Source organism: Sinocyclocheilus rhinocerous, unplaced genomic scaffold, assembly GCF_001515625.1.
Source record: "Sinocyclocheilus rhinocerous isolate Xijiao unplaced genomic scaffold, SAMN03320098_v1.1 scaffold2172, whole genome shotgun sequence".
In the NCBI taxonomy this organism is placed as follows: Eukaryota; Metazoa; Chordata; class Actinopteri; order Cypriniformes; family Cyprinidae; genus Sinocyclocheilus; species Sinocyclocheilus rhinocerous.
In genome coordinates this window covers 297342-316786 of record NW_015662992.1, presented here as the reverse complement: position 1 = coordinate 316786, position 19445 = coordinate 297342, and the positions used below count along the sequence as shown (strand labels likewise).

At 38.3% G+C, this 19445-nt stretch overlaps 2 protein-coding genes and 1 long non-coding RNA gene across 5 annotated transcripts in view; 1 reads left to right on the top strand and 2 right to left on the bottom strand.

Moving 5' to 3' along the window:
* Nucleotides 1–1102: 1102 nt before the first annotated feature.
* On the bottom strand, nt 1103–15610 carry fbxo11b (F-box protein 11b). 3 transcript variants are annotated; one of them, XM_016539011.1, is made up of 24 exons: nt 15315–15330; nt 13749–13818; nt 13101–13228; nt 12896–12977; nt 12612–12756; nt 10416–10545; nt 10037–10120; nt 9796–9928; nt 9582–9688; nt 9284–9395; nt 8663–8769; nt 7698–7835; nt 7554–7604; nt 6749–6915; nt 6342–6522; nt 6099–6221; nt 5936–6021; nt 5714–5790; nt 5169–5312; nt 4769–4879; nt 3879–3986; nt 3676–3784; nt 3485–3583; nt 1103–1892 (listed from the first exon to the last, which is right to left on the bottom strand). In XM_016539011.1, the coding sequence occupies exons 3-24, from the start codon at nt 13206–13208 to the stop codon at nt 1763–1765; spliced, it is 2532 nt and encodes an 843-aa protein (XP_016394497.1). In that variant the 5' UTR covers nt 13209–13228; nt 13749–13818; nt 15315–15330; the 3' UTR covers nt 1103–1762. The 3 variants fall into 3 exon arrangements, with proteins under 3 accessions (XP_016394497.1, XP_016394496.1, XP_016394498.1); XM_016539010.1 differs by lacking the exon at nt 13749–13818 and having other exon boundaries at nt 15315–15610; XM_016539012.1 differs by lacking the exons at nt 6749–6915; nt 13749–13818 and having other exon boundaries at nt 7387–7604; nt 15315–15610.
* Nucleotides 15611–16017: 407 nt separating this feature from the next.
* Nucleotides 16018–19445, bottom strand: part of LOC107728724 (DNA mismatch repair protein Msh2-like) — an 11540-nt gene continuing 8112 nt past the window's right edge. The window contains exons 13-16 of the mRNA XM_016539016.1: nt 18600–18804; nt 17448–17695; nt 17187–17356; nt 16018–17096 (exon numbers count right to left, since the gene is read on the bottom strand). Of these exons, the coding sequence (XP_016394502.1) occupies nt 16914–17096; nt 17187–17356; nt 17448–17695; nt 18600–18804 (806 nt within the window). The 3' untranslated portion in view covers nt 16018–16913. The remainder of the gene's footprint in view (nt 17097–17186; nt 17357–17447; nt 17696–18599; nt 18805–19445) is intronic.
* Nucleotides 17945–19445, top strand: part of LOC107728725 (uncharacterized) — a 5070-nt gene continuing 3569 nt past the window's right edge. The window contains exons 1-2 of the long non-coding RNA XR_001638503.1: nt 17945–18067; nt 18456–18488. This is a non-coding gene — a long non-coding RNA (uncharacterized LOC107728725). The remainder of the gene's footprint in view (nt 18068–18455; nt 18489–19445) is intronic.

The window sequence follows — 19445 nt, the reverse complement described above, 5'->3', positions numbered from 1 at the left end:
TATTGAATCAACAAAATCAAGCACAACCAGTGTTGATCTAATAAAGTTTATTTTCTTAAAAATGACCAGTTTCTGTTCTTTTCTAGGAAATTAAACCCTTTTTAAATTCATACTAGCATCTACATAATGGTTATTGAAGACTTCACAATATATTAAGTCTAGATGTTATGGTACACATGCATAAAATTCAGGCTGCATGAGAAGCCACAGTCACCACATTACACATAAATGGAGTTTGAGGGGCAAAAAGACAATGGGGCTGTAGAGATACTTGTCTCAGCTTGAAAGAGGCCAGAGGCCTCCAATATAAACCAACTCCAGCAAGGCTTTTCAAAATCGCTATCGTACTTAAAACAGGCACAAGTCAGGCCATGGGCCCAAAAGAATGCATAAAAATGCTTCTAAAGTCAGGATACATTTTCAGGATGCTTTGACCGCATGGACAAAAAATTATCTGAATGAAAATGCTCTGGGATTATTTTTAATAGAAACCATTTCTTTACATTCGGTGTAAGATTAACGGTCAAACATGTTTCAGAATTCTTGGGCCCTTGGTTAACACTTCTAACCACTTGGAGATTAAAGCTCCAAATATTTAGAAAGGGAACTTGAGAATGAGAAAGATAAATACAATAGGCAAAAATAACGCTTTTTCTAATTATGGCAGCAACAAATGTGATGCAAACATATCGTAACCTGCACAACCATAAGTTCCACACATCAATCTCTCACATAAAAGAAGTTAACTTAAAAGAAATCACCTCATTAAAAAGAAAAAAAAAATGCTGGAGGACAATTTAGTGTTAGTTTTCTGATCCTTTCTTTGTTATTCCTCTTTCACAGAAAGAACTTATATGCTGAGACATGAGTATGATTACAGCAAGCCTAATGTGTGCTAACAATAATAATAATAATATATAATAAAATAAGAGACATTCAAATACAGTAAGATTTTTTTGCCTGAAAATACAAAACTACATGAGAAAGCATTAAAATCATATTTGTAGATCAGAAACACATATTAACATATTTAAAAAAAAAAGAAGAAGAAAAAAAAGCAAGTGCTAATCACATTGTTGTTGTTTTTTTTTAGTTTTGTTTGTTTTTTTGGTTAATTTTTATATCATACATATATTTCAGCACATCTGCTGTCAAAAAAACAGTCGCCGGGGAAGCCATAATGGTATGGCTCTGCCTCTAATCCGAGAAAACCGCAATCTGTAGTTCCTAGTGGCTCGGGTCACGGTCAGATCTGTACAAAAACTGCAGCAGAACTCGTCTTGAATCTCCACATAGCGCTGAAGTTGCACAGGGCAGGGTGCACAGCGTTGGGCTTTGCGATTGGAAGGACCAAACAAAGTCTACTCCCCTCCCAAACTCAACACCACTGTGGCACCCACCTCCATAATCTCCAGAATCCTGAGTCAACATATTGCTTCACAATATTTCACTCTTCCAAATCATCCATCACGCTCCCAACCAGAACTGAAGAGAACTCCTTGCATCAAAACATCTTCTCAGTTAGCAATATACAAGAGAGTCTGCACTCAACACTGAGGCAGCTTTACACGGCTTTGGAGTTCTGCATTTCACCTTTCCAAAGATAGTTTCTCTTAAAATGATTAATTCAAAGTCTGACAGTTTTAGTTATCCACAGACACTTTGCACACCAGGTCTCTCTGGTCCAGAAATGGCAGGCACTCTGGATTTGTAGGCAGGTACGATAAAGGCCAGGGTGCTGTGATGGAGGTTGAGCTCGATCTCAGTTGTGCTGTAATGTATTGGATTCTATGGGAGGTGCAGAGTCATACAGAGTGTCCGTGTCATGGGTCGGCTCTCCAGCCAATGTGCAAGGATTGGACAACGTACCCGCGCCACAGTCACAAAAAAACCTGGATAGGACAGATTATAAAAGGAATTATAGCAGATTAATATATGCATCCACTAAATCTTACAGAAAAAAAATCTGCAATTCACCTGTAACTACAGCTATTCTTGTGAATTATAGGTTTTTCTTGAAAATGCATCAGTTTCGCTAAAATATTAAGCACAACCATTTTCTATGGAAGCTTGTTTCTGCTAAAAAAAAATGGTTTCCTATATAAAAAAAAAAAACTGACTTCTCACAAATGTCTTTTCTCACAATTCTGAGGAAAAAAAGTCAGAAACGCAAGATAAAGAGCAACTACCTTTTTATTTTTAATTCTGTAGCGAGATGTAAACTCAGAATTGCAAGAAAAAAAGTCTGAATTATGAGAAGTCATAATAAACTATTTCTTATGCACCAAATCAGCATATTAGAATGATTTTAATGTGACACTGATGGTAATGTGTAATAGGTTAATGTGACACTGAGGTAATAGGTTGCTGAAAATTCAGCTTTGCAGTACACTAGGCATGCACGATATTATTGGACTAATATCGGAATTGGCCGATAATGGCTTTAAATGTAAATATCGGCATCGGCCCGATGTGAAAAATTATGCCGATATGTCTTGCCAATAAGAGGAATACGTTAACTCACATGTGCTCAGGGTGTGCTAGTGATTAGACCACGTCAGCAGTGTGGCTCATTCTTGAAGCAACGTTCTGCCTGAATGGTGATTAGATTCACTGTTATGGATCGCTGCATTTAAACTGAGAATGTATGGTTTGGTGTATGATAGAGTAAACAGTAATAGCACGTGCAGTGGCAACAGAAGCAGCCTCCCGGGTCCTAATGCCCATTCGGTAAGGAGTTTTAATCTGTAGGGGGCGCTGTTGGCCTACTTCTAATTAAATTAAAAGTAAAATAGCCTACACAAATAACATTTAGACTGTGCTTCTGATTAAATAAAGCAGTAATTGATGTCATAAAAAAATTAGTATGTTTTGATTTAAAGGTCAGACGCTATAGCTTACATGAAAAAAAAATCACAAACATGACACGTAAAGTAAATAATTTTATATATACTGATTTATTCATTAATGTGTAATGTTTTTTTTAAACAAATCATAAGCTTTTTTTAAACAAATCATAAGCTCTAAAAGATTTTCAGATTTTTTACAACTCTTTTGCTTTAGACCATCTACAAATGCTAAATCTTAAAATAAAATGTTTTTTTTGTTAAAAACTAACCAAAATGTAAAATATTTTGCTTATAATTTCTGCACAGGAGAGACTTGGTGTTGTTTCCAAACAAAAGGAAATATATCGGTATCGGCCAAAAAGAGTTGAAAAATATCGGCATGTCAGATATCAGCAAAATCCAATATTGTGCATCCCTACCGTACACTACATTATAAAATATTATTTTAAGAAAACAGTTCCTCTAAATTGTAATAATATTCCACAATTACTGTTTTTATTGTATTTCTGATTAAATAAATGCAGCCTTGGTGAGCCTAAGAGACTTCTTTCAAAAACTTACCAATCTTACCAACCCCAAACTTTAAACAGGATTGTATACATATTGCACTGTATACAAGAAGGTTTGGCACTGACCTATCATGCCGTATAAACTCCACATCATGCCCTTGGTGGCACTTCTTAATACAATTCACACAAATTGCATTCCGGTCTGTTGTGTTACAGGTGTGACACCTAATACAAGAGAATGGAAAAAGGTGAAATACTACTACCAGATCTGTTGGTTTTCAACGCAGACGGCTTCAAGTTGCCTGCCTTCTGATTACCTGTAGAAATCGTGCATGGGGTAGCTGGTGTAACTGGAAATCTTGTACAGGCACTGACCTCTGCTCACCGCCTTTTCTATGGCATCCTGATTGTTCATGATTTTGTTATCTACAAAATTATGAAAAACAGTTATATTAGCATATATATTATTGAGGTGAAGTGAGAAAGATAGTCGGCTATGGGTTTCAATGATAACGTTTACCTTTCATTGTAACGTTGACACCGGAGGCTAGAAATAAGCCTCCAAATCTGTTGTTGAATATTTGATTGCCTTCCAGAGTCGCTGTGGCATGGTTTGTGATTTCAATGCCTAAAGTGGGGGTGAGAGAGAGTGTTATTTCGAAGATTGAATAGAAATATGGCACTGAAAAAAGTCATGATGACACATACATTTTTATTATTTTACAATTTACCATTAAGACAACAAAAGAACCATTACATAGTAAAGGAATAGTTTATCTAAGGAATCAATTTATCTATGGCACATTCCTGAAAATCTACTCACCCTCAGGCCATCCAAGATGTAGATAAGTTTGTTTCTTCATTGGAACAGATTGAGAAATTGACTTGGGAGAGAGGTGTTGTAATAATGTCAAATATGTGAAAAATAATGTGTTTTTCGAACAACCTAGTATGAGAGCCTGTTCTAGTACACCCCCAAAACAACATCAAGACTTTGTAAAAGAGCATAATAGGACCCCTTTAACATTACATTACTTTCTCACCAATGGATCCTCTGCAGTGAATGTGTCACTGGAGGAAGCATTATTATGGATCATGGACTGGTATTTTGGATAAAAGCAACAGTTTAAAGTTGAAACATATTAAAGATGAATTTGTTTCTTACAAACACACAGCTTTTCACTTCACAAGACATTAACTGACTGGAGTCATGTGGATTATTGTGCTGATGAGCAAATGATGTAACGTTAAATTTCTCTGAATCTGTTCCGTTTAAGAAACAAACTCATGAAAATTTTGGATGGCCTGAACGCAAGTTAATATTCAGCAAATTAAAATTTTGGGGCGAACTATTCCTTTGAGACCACCACAGTGGCAGCATGTATGCACTTCTGACTTAAACCTACTGACCTGCAGCAAAGCCATCAAATATCCGGTTCTTCCGCAGCACTGGGTGGCTGTTTGTGCTGATGAGAACACCAGCCTGTGCGTTCCTGAAGATATCGTTCTCTTCCAACAACCCTGAACATGCATATGAAGACACTGCTATTAGTTTTATCATAATGATTAAACACGGTACATCCATTATTTTAACTGGGCAGCTTTTTGACTCAGATTAAGCTTAGTTTTGAACCACAAGGGATTTCATTGGGGGATTAATCACTAATTGTGTCATTTAGCTCAAGACAACCCTTGATCCGTGTCTAGGAATCTGTTCTGATTTAATTTTTTTACTTTAAGTCACTCAGCTGGCGTAGCATTTCCTGCACTGCGCCTAAAAGCAGTGAGAAATTTTCCAATCCATTCTTACCCCTCCCACCGTTGAATATGCAAATACCCCCATCCCGTCCATCATGGATTTTATTCCTGCGCAGTGTGGGGTTGCTGTCTGTCTTAATCCACACCCCCGCCATGGCATTATCAAAGATCTCATTGTCCTCAATGAAACCCAGCCCTAAGAACAGACCACCACATGATGTTAAACACAAACACAGCAAACAGAAACCTCTCACAACTGGGCAGACCAATATGACAGCTGAGATCTGTAACTGTTGTATGGCTAAAACAAAAACAACAACAACAACAAAATGTACTCATTAACAAGCAGTGACGGCGCTACACCGGGGCTAGGGGGGGCTATAGCCCCGTCAGAATTTTTAATAGCCCCGGTTTAGCCCCATTTCTTTAACTCTGACGTCATCAATATAATTTATTTTCTTAGCACCCCCACATATTGGTCTAGCCCCCCCTTAGCACCGGTAGAGAAAAAATTCTGGCGCCGTGCCTGTTAACAAGCTTCATAAGGACTGAAAAGGCAAATAGAGACAACAGAGAGAAAGTGAATAAAGAACTTACCAGAATTGTAAACAAGGATACCTCCATTCTGTCCACCCCAAATTTTGTTTCTTCTGATTTTTGGATTGCTTCCAGTTCTTTGTTTTAAAAACATAGGGGGGAAAAAACATCAATCCTGTACAACGCATGCAAAAAATGAATCCAATATAGAAACTGTTTTACTACCAAGACTCTCGAAAAACAATATGTACCCGATACTTCAGAAATTCAATCACATCCTACCTGATCTGGACTCCAGAGTACATGTGATTGTAGATATCATTATCTTCCAGTACTCCATGTCCATTGTCGTAAAAATACACTCCAACCTTTTCAGAGAAATAACAACATTAGGAGGGAAGAATGAATGCTAGATCATATCGAACTAAATTTTGAAGTTCCAAACCTGTTTTCCGCTGTGTATCCTGTTCCTCCTGAGTACTGGCGTGCTTCCTGTGGTCACCCACACTCCGGCCAGAGTGTTGCTGTACACCTCATTTTCCTCTATTACACCCTGGCCCTTTTCATGCTACAAACAGAAACAGACAGAACACGGAGAGTTACTCTATGATCAATGAATATTGTGTGTACATTCTTTGTTCTGTCAGCAGCTTGTAATCTATTACAGTCAGTTCATGTTCATGCTCACCACATAGATTCCACCATGCTGCCCGTCATGGATCTTGTTGTGCCTTACTATAGGACAGCTGTTCGTTCTGATCTGAATGCCAGCCAGGGCATTTCCATAAATATCATTTCCCTCAATGAGGCCCCTCCCATCACCAAATATGTAAACGCCTCCTTGGTTTCCATTGAAGATGGCATTTCCCCTAGATTAAGAGCAGACAGTTGATTTTATAGATAATCAACTAGATGGAACAATCAATTTACAGTGTGCCAAGTCTTTAGTGAACTGCGCGCAAGCCAATCAATATCCAAAATACAGAAGAGTGAATAATTATTTTCAAGTTTAAAAATAGCAATATTGATTTATACTAATATGACACTGCTAACTTAATTTACATAGGCAAGACAGTGAGGACAATGGAGACTGACCTTATAGTCGGGTCACTATTCGAGGTGATCCACACACCAGCAAAGTTATTAGCATAGATTTTGTTTTCTATGAACTGGCCTCGACCTTTCTCATGTACATAGATGCCCCCCGTTTGGCCGTGGTGGATCTCACAGCGTACTACAGTTGGGTTGGCGTATGCTTTCACCTCAAGGTTGGTGTAGGGCAATAGCACATACAGTTTGTACAGTATAAAAACCATTACGCCTATGGAATGTCCCCACAATTCACAAAAACAAACGTGTGTGTGTTTTATTATAAACAATAATATTAGCATCCAATAGTGTTGTCTGCAACTGTATAATCTACAATTTATGACTAAAAATCAGTGTCAACACTGAGATAAAGCAGATATTCAAAATGCATCATTTTTACAACATGATTTGACCAGAACATGTAGTATAGTATAGTATATATTTATTTAATGCCATGTCAGCTGGAACAATCAATTTACAGTGTGCCAAGTCTTTAGTGAACTGCGCGCAAGCCAATCAATATCCAAAATACAGAAGAGTGAATAATTATTTTCAAGTTTAAAAATAGCAATATTGATTTATACTAATATGACACTGCTAACTTAATTTACATAGGCAAGACAGTGAGGACAATGGAGACTGACCTTATAGTCGGGTCACTATTCGAGGTGATCCACACACCAGCAAAGTTATTAGCATAGATTTTGTTTTCTATGAACTGGCCTCGACCTTTCTCATGTACATAGATGCCCCCCGTTTGGCCGTGGTGGATCTCACAGCGTACTACAGTTGGGTTGGCGTATGCTTTCACCTCAAATCCTGCAATCCTGTTCCTATGGATATTACAGCTCTCAAAGTAGCCCTGCAGAGGGAGACAAAGAGACAGAAATCAACTCACCGGCTAGTGCCCAGAACAGATAAAGTCTCTGACTGAACAAATGTTAGGTGTAAGTACCATGCCATGGTCAAAGGTAAACACTCCTACGTCTCTGCCATGGTGGATATGATTACGTCTGATGATAGGATTGCCATGGTTTTTTACCCAGATACCCGCAAGTGCATTGTTTGAGATTTCGTTATCTTCATAAATACCCTGTAAAACAACAGCTTACAGGTAAATATTTTAGGAAGATTTTGTATCTTGAAAAAGCATGTAGGGCAATAGCACATACAGTTTGTACAGTATAAAAACCATTACGCCTATGGAATGTCCCCACAATTCACAAAAACAAACGTGTGTGTGTTTTATTATAAACAATAATATTAGCATCCAATAGTGTTGTCTGCAACTGTATAATCTACAATTTATGACTAAAAATCAGTGTCAACACTGAGATAAAGCAGATATTCAAAATGCATCATTTTTACAACATGATTTGACCAGAACATGTAGTATAGTATAGTATATATTTATTTAATGCCATGTCAGCATCAAAGGCTATTTTCATGGCAAAAACTATTTTAAAAAATACAAGTATAGCAAATACAGTAAAAACCAGCAAACAAACAAGTTATCACACAAGATTTTTTACATTAAGGTGATAAAAATTCTAAAACTTGTAGTTTTAGAAAAAACATGTAGACAAAATAAACAAGTCTTGTATTTCAACTACTATTAAATGTGGATTAATGGAATAGTCCAAGCACGTATCATATGGGTTCAGGAGACTTGAAATATAGTGCAAAAAAGTCATATGAATCACTTTTAAGGAGCTTTTGATGTGTTTTTCCTGTTTAGTGCTTGACTGAAAGGTCAGTATGATCCTATTGTATGGAAAACATTTGCATGAAGAAAACCCAGCAGCATAATATCTTGAAACAACATGAGGACAAGTAAATACAGTTCCAATTTCAATACAATGACGATTTCCATTTTGAACAGTTCCTTCAATGCACAAAATAGACAATGAAGGTACCTACCTGTGCATGATCAGTGATATAGAGTCCAACATTTTCACAATCGCTGATGTTGCAGTGTTTGATGGTAGGTCCGGCACCTTGACCACTTACACACACAGCTGATCCCACTGCACAGAAAGATATCCATATCAAAACCACCCAATAACAATTACTGTATTTCACCTAATAAAATATGGCGTTAATAACACCAAGGTCATGGGCTCAATTCCCACACATACTATTAAGTATACTTTGAATGCAATGTCATGTCAGATTAATGATGCCTTAAACTGATCAAAAGTGACAGTAAAGACATTTTGAATTTTCTTTTTATTAAAGTATCCTGGGGAAAAAAACATCATGGTCCACACAAAAAAATATTAAGCAGCACTGTTTTCAACAGTGATAATAACAATAAATGTTATCTGATTATACCAAATCAGCATATTGATTTCTGAAGGATCAATGTAACACTGAAGACCGAAGTAATAATTTTATAGTGGTAGTATAGTAGTAAAAATAATCTTTGTGAGCATAAGAAACATCTTCCAAAAACATTTTTTTTTTAAAATCACACCAAGCCCAAACTGTAGTGCACTATGCTAGGCAAGCAGATGGTTGTCTAAATAGAATGAAAAATACCTGTGCAGGTACTGCGGATAATGCAGTGGTCGATGTTGGGGCTGCAGTTAACGGTGATCTCCAAACAGTGGTGAGCATTATGGTGCTGTGCTGACTTATCATCAGGGTTGAACTGTGGGTAAAACAGCAATATTACACACACTCAAAAACGTGATTTGCTGCAACCTCTAATAAAAAGCATCATGGATTATTTAGAAAAGAGCAAGTAGTATTATCTAAAAGACATCATGCAATGATTCACAAATTCTACATGTTTGATAAGATAATGCACTAAAAGAAAAAAGCTGGTTAGACTCACCCTGATGGTCATGTAGCCCACATATGCATCTTCAGATCCCTCCATAAACACAAATGTTGAATCTCTAGTGTTTTCAATGACAACCTTGTCAGCAACCTTCCCTGAGGCTGAAAGGAAAGAAAACAAGGGTGTAAATGGCTTTTATCTAAGGGTGTGAGGTTAAAAGTTAAGATTTACAGGACACAGGTAACAAAAACAGGGTCATCTGGTTCACCTGCGCCAATCATTGTAATGGGGGATTCAATGTAGATCCATTCATCTGTGTAAATGCCAGAATGCACAAATATCAGGCCATCAAAATGGGCCTCCTGCACCCCTCCCAATGCATCCTCAATGGTGTCATAATACTACAAACCAGAAAAAAACACTGCAATTACAATGAAGCTGAAAATTCCTCAGTGCAATTATTGACCCTTCTTTACAGAAATGAAACTGCTGAAGCCAAAGATCCATACCAACATATTCTCTCTGCCTTTGTATCTGGCTGGATTACTATAAAAGTGTTCTGCAAAACCAGGCTTTACATGTGCTCCTTTATACTGTGGAAAAAGAAAAAGAAAAGCAAAGGCTTAATGAACGCTTACTCACATTTTAGCACCTGTATTAACCATTTTTGATTGATTCACACAAGACGGACAAATAAACATGAGGTGGAAATGTGTAAAATTCATGACCTTTCGAAAAGTGAACAGCATTATTACTCTGACAAATAACAAAAGGCCACACACCGGAAAAATCATCTATGGAAAAATGATCTATGATTCTATTCTGATGTGAGAAGACTATTATCCATAAACTGACTTATAAAGGACTACAGAAATGCAGCTCTTATACCAATTGCTGAAAGCTCTCTTTCCACGGGTTTGGTTGCTCATACTCTTCTGGGTTGATCTGGTAGAACTTCCCCGGCTCTGGATGCATCATTGGTCGTGTGTACTCAAACACCTCCATGTATAGTCTCTTCCTGTGAATCACACAAGCAGACAAAACAATCACCAACAATATAAATGTATGGAATCTGTAACATCTCAACCAATCCCCCATTTCTGGTGCCGAATAAGCATTTTTGTGCAAATTTCAATATTTTTACCATAATCAGCATATCAGAATGATTTCTTAAGGATCATGTGACACTGAAGACTGGAGTAATAATTGCTGAAAATTCAGCTTTGCCATCACAGGAATGAAATATATTTTAAAATATATCCAGAATTTATAAATAGAAACAGTTATTCTAAATTGCAATATTATTATAACAATTTTACTGTTATTAATGTATTTTGACCAAATAAATGCAGCCTTGTTGAGCATAAAATACTTCTAAAAACATTTTTAAAAATCTTAATTTTTGAACAGTATGCTGTTTTTTAGTGAAAGTTGCTAACAAGATTGATATCTAAAAGCCCCAAGAGAATTTTGTCAAGATTGTGCATGCTAGCAATGTCAGGTGTTACACTCCTCCAAAGAGAAGCATTACACTCTTACGTTCCTGATATCTACCTTTTTTTTTTTGCTCCAATATTATTGCGGTCTACCTGTCATGATCATCATAACATAACGTATAAAAATTCCAACAATATGCAGGCTGTCCCTACATTATGATCTATTAAATCATTAGTAGTAAACATTAGTGCTGTGTTCGATACATCGATACGACGATGTATCGTCACAGAGATTTGACGATACGAGTATCGATACAGCTGGCCCTGTATCGATATTGTGGCATGTGTGCAGCAGTGGACCGCGCTTAATTTGAATACAAGAACAACGTTTAAAATTGAAAAAAAAAAAAGTGTGAGGTTTCTAAAAAATAATGAATAGAGCATGATATATAGGCTACAACAAGGTTTAATCTGGCCGCAGAGGAACCGGGGTTGCCTGATATAAAGAGACGTAATCCCGAAACAGAGCTTCCCACTATATATGTATATACGGAAATATCTGCTAAGTGTGCTACTTATCTTTGTCAACCGAAACAGAGCTTCTCATTTGCGCAATACGGAAATATCTGCTAAATGTGTTACTTATCTTTGTCAACCTGGCAACCATGTGCACGTGCTCTCTCTCCACTGTGGATAAACGCGCTTGCTTTCTGAAAGTTTGGAGTTTAGCGATCTCCACTTCAATATTCTTTTCTCAGAAAAGTGTAATTCATCAAGTGTTCATTTATGAGAGAGAGAGAGAGAGGCTGTGTATGTATGAATTACCACCGTTTTGCCACGTTTCTCTATTAACAGTGAAGCTGTGGCTTTAATTCCTTTAGAAACAATGATGTTACCTGCTCCTTGTTGAGAAAGATAATGTAGCTCTTGAGCGATTAAGCTATTCAGTTGATAAAATTGCGGGGCACCGCTAAAAAGTTTGTTCCTGAATGTCTGAGTGCGGCTCACAACGTGATCTGTGTGAGTGACTGAGCGTGTGTGTGTGCGTTAGATACAGAAGACAGGGCATTAGTTTAGAACTCTTCTATTTTTTTTTTTTATCGTAGAGAGTGTGTTAATTTGTGCAATGATAACCTACCAGCAATGTAAATGATTTTTTTATATATTAGAATGAGAACATTACAATATAAATGTATTAGAACGCGTACATTGTTATTTATGGGCTTAAAAACAAGCTGCAAACAATCAGAATATTGTACCTGTTGGGGAGTGCCCAATGTAAACATGAAACATATGCCATTACCTATATTGTACTGTGGTACCGTTTTGGAGGCCCTTCATAATGCAGAGGTCAACTATCATTTCTATTAGTAGCTATAAAACATCTTATAGTATGCAGTGTTTAATAAACAGCTGTTTTACTTAAATGACCCTATAGTATGCAGTGTTTAATAAACAGCTGTTTTACTAAATTCTGCTGAGGTGAAATTCAGTGCAGTCCTGTATCTTGATACGTATCGTATCGTGACTTTGCTGGTGATACACAGCCCTAGTAGACATGGCCCTTAAAATTCTCCTCCATACTCCAACAATTTAAGAGATTAATGTGCTTCTGCAAATCAATCTATTCTGAGTTTAAAATTCTCACCAGAGAATGGGGTCATTTGCAAGCTCACTGAATCGCTTGCATACACAGGCAGCCTGGCACAGATCCTGCTCCAGCAGGTAGGAGAAGATCTTCAGAACCACTTCATCCGGAAGCTTCTCTTGGAGATACTGCTCTGCAGGGGCAGCTGAAATAAAGACAACAGGAGAAGAAATCTAAAGCAAATTGCTTGCAGAGCACACTGAATTAATAGCCCTTTGATAAGAAGCAAACCTTTTAATAATGTAACCAACAATTGAATTACTGAGACCACACTCTGCACTCACCTGGCAAGTCCTGGGATTTTCCTGACACTCTTGCACGTTTAGCTCTGTGACCAAAGTTTTCTGTGGCTGAAGTGGAGGCTCCCTGCATCACATAAACCAGACACTGACTTTTAAACTACTCATTTTAGATTACAAAGACATCAGAAGGACAATCTCTGTTAAAAGTGCAAACTAAAAAGTGATAGTATGAGTGCAAAATCTTTACCTCCATACTGTTTTTTGTGGGGCACACGGTTCTTTTAGGCAACAGGGACTTTCTACGGAGTTGGTATGGACTGTTTTGAGCTCCTGGACCAGATTCTTCTGCAACCATATCTGCAGGGATGTCCTCATCTACAAAGAACATAGGAAGAAAAAAAACAATCCATTCAGCAAAACATATCTCAACCTGCCCTGCACAGGTTCAGACCCCAAGTTCCACCGCAAACTCCTGATTTCCATGTGTGCACATTTCAAACTGTGCCTGCTGGAACAAAATAGAACCATTCTCGCAATAAAAACAGTCAAAAAGAAAACTTTTTGTTGGCCTTCTCCAAAAGCATAGCAGCGCAGACAACACTTCCGCCCATTATTTAGTAAGAACATGACAATCTGTGGAAAACTCTGAATTTCCATGCTTCAAGACAGCTTGCTTTTCCATATCTTGATATTTAAGGAGTAAAACTCTTAAAAGCCTTAACCTTCTCTGTTTTCGTAATTGTAAACATCATTATATATTATACGCAAGAAAGCCATAGCTAGATTCATTTTGATCCAGGTAAGATGCAACAAATGCTGTTCTTCGATCAGCTACAAATGTTTTAAAGTTCCCTACCTGTTCACCTCTGTTTGTGTGTGCAAGTACCCTACCTACCTGTCAATACCTGGTGTACTGATCACCTGAGAGCGTTACAGTCTGTCCTTCCCTACAGCACATTTGGTACCTGGAGACAACATCCAAAAATGAAAGATGAGAATAGCAGCTAAAGCTTGACTCTGAACTGTCACGAATTTTATGGCAACTCACAGCTGACTGATCCATTGGTAACAAAGACTTTACAGGCGTCAAAACAGCAAGGCAACAAAAGTACATCAGGGCAAAATATCAAGACAACACCTGCTTATTAAATCCTTATCTGATCAGCTGTGACTACTCACTTTTTCTGTGTGCCTGCCTAGAAAGCGATACCAAAATAAAGCAGTGTGAAGATGCTCTTCAATTTCATCTAAAATACAGATTTAAGAGCCTGGAGCATCACATTACATAGGCTATGTTTAATGCAAATACACAGATACTACATTATTCTACTTTCTAAAAGCCCAACTACCCCAATTGAAATGCAGTGACGGTATCAGATGGTAATACCATAGAACTACTATGGTGCATGTCCAAAAAACATGGTCAGTTTGAGTACTTTTATGTGTACAGGTTACACCACGTGATATTAACATTGAGAATATGAATACACTGCACAATCTTAGGTCAATGCATGGCTTAGGCTGATTTTCTCATTGCAATAGACTACAACTGCGAAACTTTCACATCACACCAAATGTAAACAGCACGGTAGTCAAAATGCACCGATCACTACTAGTCTAAAATGAATCAATAAATGCTGGAAAGAAGCATGAAAACCCAATGCTTTAACACTTTATCAAGGGAAAGCCTGTCCGGGTAGGGGGTCTATAACCAAGCTAAACGTGGAAACAAAGGTTTCTGATTGATCATCGCAGATGCACATCCACCAGCAGAACCCAGGACCTTGTGCATAGCATCGACAAACCTGCAAAAATAACCACTCATGTGATAAATGTCCCATAATGCACATACCGACAAAGCATTTATCCAACCCCGTTTGTTCGCTGTGAGCTCAACTGCGCAGCTACTCGCATTAGCTGGCGTGCTACCTAGCAGTGTGTAAACACAGTTTACTTCATAGCTACTGCATTCAAAGCGAACCAAAACCGAACAAAGCTGTTCAAGGTACTAATGCGGTGCAATAAGCAGATACTGTGATAGTGTTTGGTCTAAACGGACAGTGTTGTGTATCAATGGCAGCCCACACTGGATCCTAGCAGCTACGCAGCGCAGATTTTCATGCCTAAATCCACTTCTCACGTCTCTCTTCCACCTATGAGAGGTGGCTTATAGCAAAGGTAAATCAATATTTACCTTGTCACCTTGTTTCTAAGTTTAAAGTCTACCCGGAAAGGTGGTACACGTTAAATGTGTTAAAAGCTAGCCGTTTACGGTTCTGGCTCGTGAAGCCCAAACAAAGCGCGGCCTGGCCTGTTTATATGCGCCTCGACGCTCTGCACACAAACCCTTTTATTCAGGCCTTGCGGCTTCGGAGTGGCCCTGTCGGGTCATGCAGATAAAGTACCGTACACGACACGGCACAACATTGAAGTGTTGTTGAATTAAAGGTCCCCGTCTCACCTCTTTCTGCGTTGTTTCTTTCCGGCTGCACCGGGTGCGGCCTCGACACTCGCCTGGGTCTCCTGCTGCTCGCTCTGACGGAGTTCATTTGGCGAGGTGACTTTACCAAGAAAAAATACGCGTCCCTCAAGCCTTATCCTGTTGTACTTAGCATTTACACAAATCTCTGGTCTAAAACAGGTCAAGTCACCAGTCTACGCCGAAAAAAGACACCAACCCGGGGCAGTTTTTCTTATTCGGGGTGTTGTTGGTGTGTTTTTTTCGGACAGCTCCCCCCTGTGCTGAGATCCGTGTCTCTCTCTCCCTCTCTCTCTAGCAGGAGGAGCCATTAACATGGACACGGAGAACATGCACAAGGTGGCACCACTGATGTTCAGCAAGTGTAACATTAAGCGTGTCATTGCTTTTAAATATTGAGTTTCTAATCTTAAATGAAGTGTGTTTCAAAGTATAAACCGCCCTAGTGCCATGAAAACAGGGTTCTGAATTGCAATAACATTGTAAAAGCCTTCCCTGGAGCCTAAAGTGGACTCCTTGCCTGGTCAAGGTAGCAAGAGGTTGGTTAAGATTCTGGGAAAGCAGCAAGACCGGATGAGCACCAGCTTGGTAGGCTGAGAGACCAGCTGGCTATCTTAAACCAGCTAAGAGCAGCAAATTATCTTAGGTTGGTTTAAGATGTTTTGGTTAGACAACAAACTTGCTTGAATGCATTGCTTTTACAAGCCTGACCAAGAAATAAAGCACAGCTCAGTGAAAGACGTTCTGTTCGTCTTGGCTTTATTTACCAGGTGACATGGATTTTCAATGCCACAGACCCCCAAAATGATCCAACTCTCAGATAGGATCCTTGTGTGTGGGACCCTTACCAGAAAATTTAAAAGCCAGCTACTGTATACTTGTTTAAAGACCCAAACTATACTGTGAAAAAATATTTAAATGTTAAATATTAAGTAGAATAGTTTATCTTTTTTTACTATACTTACTTTAGTATTGTACAGTACTGTTAGATGCATTTAGATGCATAGTCATTTTTTCCAATTTTTCTTTAATGTAGTTAATCCTATTATTATCATTTTTCCCCCAGATCTCCTAACAATCCACTGTGGCATCCTGGTGTATCTAGTACCTTTATAAAATATTGTATTGTTTATAAATCTAAATGTAAATTTAAAAGGGTACAAATAACGTCTGTCTGAACTAAACATGTTTGTAATTATAATATTAAAAGTTTTGAAACAAGGTAAAAATAAATTGAAAAATGTCAACATTTCCAAATGCACCCATTAGATGGCGACATTGTCACTAATCAAAATTGTAGTTGTGATTTTAACCAACCCAGTAGCAAGAGACTGGGTTGCAATATACACACCAACAAAAAATTTTTTAGACAGTTTTTACTCCAAAAGAGAAATTATGACAGAATGCACAGGAATGTGGCAACAATTTGCAAAATAACCTGAAAAAAAAAACATTTGAAAAGAAAAGGATGGTGCTAAAATGGAATGTTTTTCTAATCTACTATAGATTATATCCATTTCCATTATACAAACAATTTTACAAAAATGTTGGACTTTTATCCACTAAGCCAATGCTCAGCCCTTAGGCTGAAGTCAGTTTGACTTTGGCAGAACGTGACACCATCTCATTAACAAAGCTGTTGTTTTGTCCAATGACCTCTGCCTTGAGTTTGCGCAGCTCCTCTTTGACAGCCTCATCAGACATGCTTTCAGCAGGCATTGATTTAACCTTAGCCAGGAAAGCCTCGATGATCTTCTCCCCCTCCTATTGGTAAGATGACAGCACATCGGTTTATTAACTAAAGTTTAATACATTGAGCTGCAGAGCAAATGCAAACATATCTTTCAATCTCACCTGTTTCTCAAGGCAGCGTTTCTTGGCTTCGGGTCCAGCTTCCTCCCCAGCTCTTGAGATATCCTGAAACTCCTCTAGCTCCAAAGCCTTCTCCCGTGCATTAGCAATCACATGCTTGGGGAAGTTAGCAAGCTCTGCCACATGAATCCCAAAGCTCTGGTCACAAACGCCTAATAAATTACAAACATTAGACACCACCAAACACAATGAGAATATACAAAACACACCGAGTTTTTAGAAAATGTTTCAAGAGACACTTACCCTTTTTCACCTTGTAGAGCATGGTGAGAGTGCTGTCTGTGGTCAGGGCAGTGACGTGGAGGTTACGGACAGTGGGAACCTGCTGTGCAAGTGCCGTCAGCTCATGGAAGTGAGTGGCAAACAGGCAGAAGGACTTGAGGCAGGTGGCGATGTACTCCGAGATTGCCCAGGCCAGACCAAAGCCATCGTATGTGGATGTGCCTCTGCCCAATTCATCAATAATGATGAGAGAATCCTCTGTGGCTGATCTAAAGTGTCAAAATGCAAAACATGACAAGCATTTATTACAAAAAAGTACTGAGGGGCGCAATATGCACATACTATAAATCAGGGATGTGCAACTTCGGTCCTGGAGGGCCACTGTCCTGCAGAGTTTAGTTCCACCCCTAATTAAACACACCTGCCTGTAACTTTCTAGTCATCTTGAAGACCTTAATTAGCTGGTTCAGGTGTGTTTGATTAGGGTTAGAGCTAAACTCTGCAGGACAGTGGCCTTCTTGGACCGAAGTTGCCCATCCCTGCTGTAAATTTATCAAATGTATAAAAATGTATAAAAACAAGGTTCTAGTGAGGCATCAACAATTGAAGCAAATGGACAGTTCCTGGAGGATTTATAAACGGTAGCATATTTTATAAAAGCACTTACACAATTCTTGTTAAAACTTGCATATTTGAGTGGTAAAAAAGTATTTTAATATTCATGTTTTGCCTCTATTCACAAAAACAACAAACCTACAATTGCTTTTGATTTAGCTTAAAAGGAAAGTAAACCCAAAAAGGAAAATTCTGTCATCATTTACTCACCCTTATGTCGTACTAAACTTGTATGCATTTCTTTCTTCAAAATACCTTCTTTTATGTTCCACAGAATATTGTTAATAACCCAACAAGTTTCAGTTCTCATTGAGAAGTTCTCCATTGTAGTTTGTGTCTATTTTTTGAAGTCAATAGGAAACCGAAACTGTTTGGTTACCAACATTCTTCAAAATATTCTTTCATCTTCCACAGAAGACACTCGTACAAGTTCGGAACAACATGAGGGTGAGTAACAATTTTAATTTTTGGGTGGGCTGTCCCTTTAACTTGTACTGAACTCAGAATATTCTTTTAAGAATGATGGGAGTACAAAACGTGTCAAAATTGAGTTCTGACCGTAGAATAGCAGCCGTCTCCAGCATCTCAGCCATAAAGGTGGACACTCCTTTGATCTGGCTGTCCCCCGCACCCACTCGAGCGAGCACGCAGTCCACCACACTTAGCTCTGCCTCATCACATGGTACAAAACAACCAATCTGTGCCATCAGCACGATCACACCCACTTGACGGATGTATGTAGATTTACCACCCATATTTGGACCTAAAATATATTTTAAAAAAAAAAGTACAAAATATTGATATCTCTATTTTAATCTATTCACATTTTTACGAAACGATATAGATTCTTAAATCCCAAGAATTGATTAGTCTAGCCTGTTTTCAGTTAATGGACGGAACATTGAAGGGCACTTCCCATCCAATATATCGCAATAAGCATCGTGCTTTGGTACTTTTAATAGAAAACAAGGTCTCAGATTTCAAATTCTGTCCATTGTATTGCAGTATTCAAACAATAAATACCGTTTTGGCACTGTTTAATGTGGAGTGACAGATCGCTGATGTAGCGCCTCAGTTCAACAGACGAGGCAGCGCGAGGCGCACGTGAACTGATCATCTCCTCCACATTAATACCAGTTTCAGCACAAAATAAACATGACTAAACATCCGAACGCAAGTTAAAAGAAAGAGTACAACTTTACAATCCGTATCCTGTCTCATGTAATCTCTCAATCAGTGTTTCAGTCGCACAAAGACCTGCTGCAAAGACGTCAATATAACGGCTTGTAAACAATGTCACGAAATGTCACATTTATCTCAGAAAAAAACATATTCTGTGACCATAAACTCATTAGTTAGCTAGAAAAATAAACTGTAGAGAGGGGCATTTTGCTAAATATATGC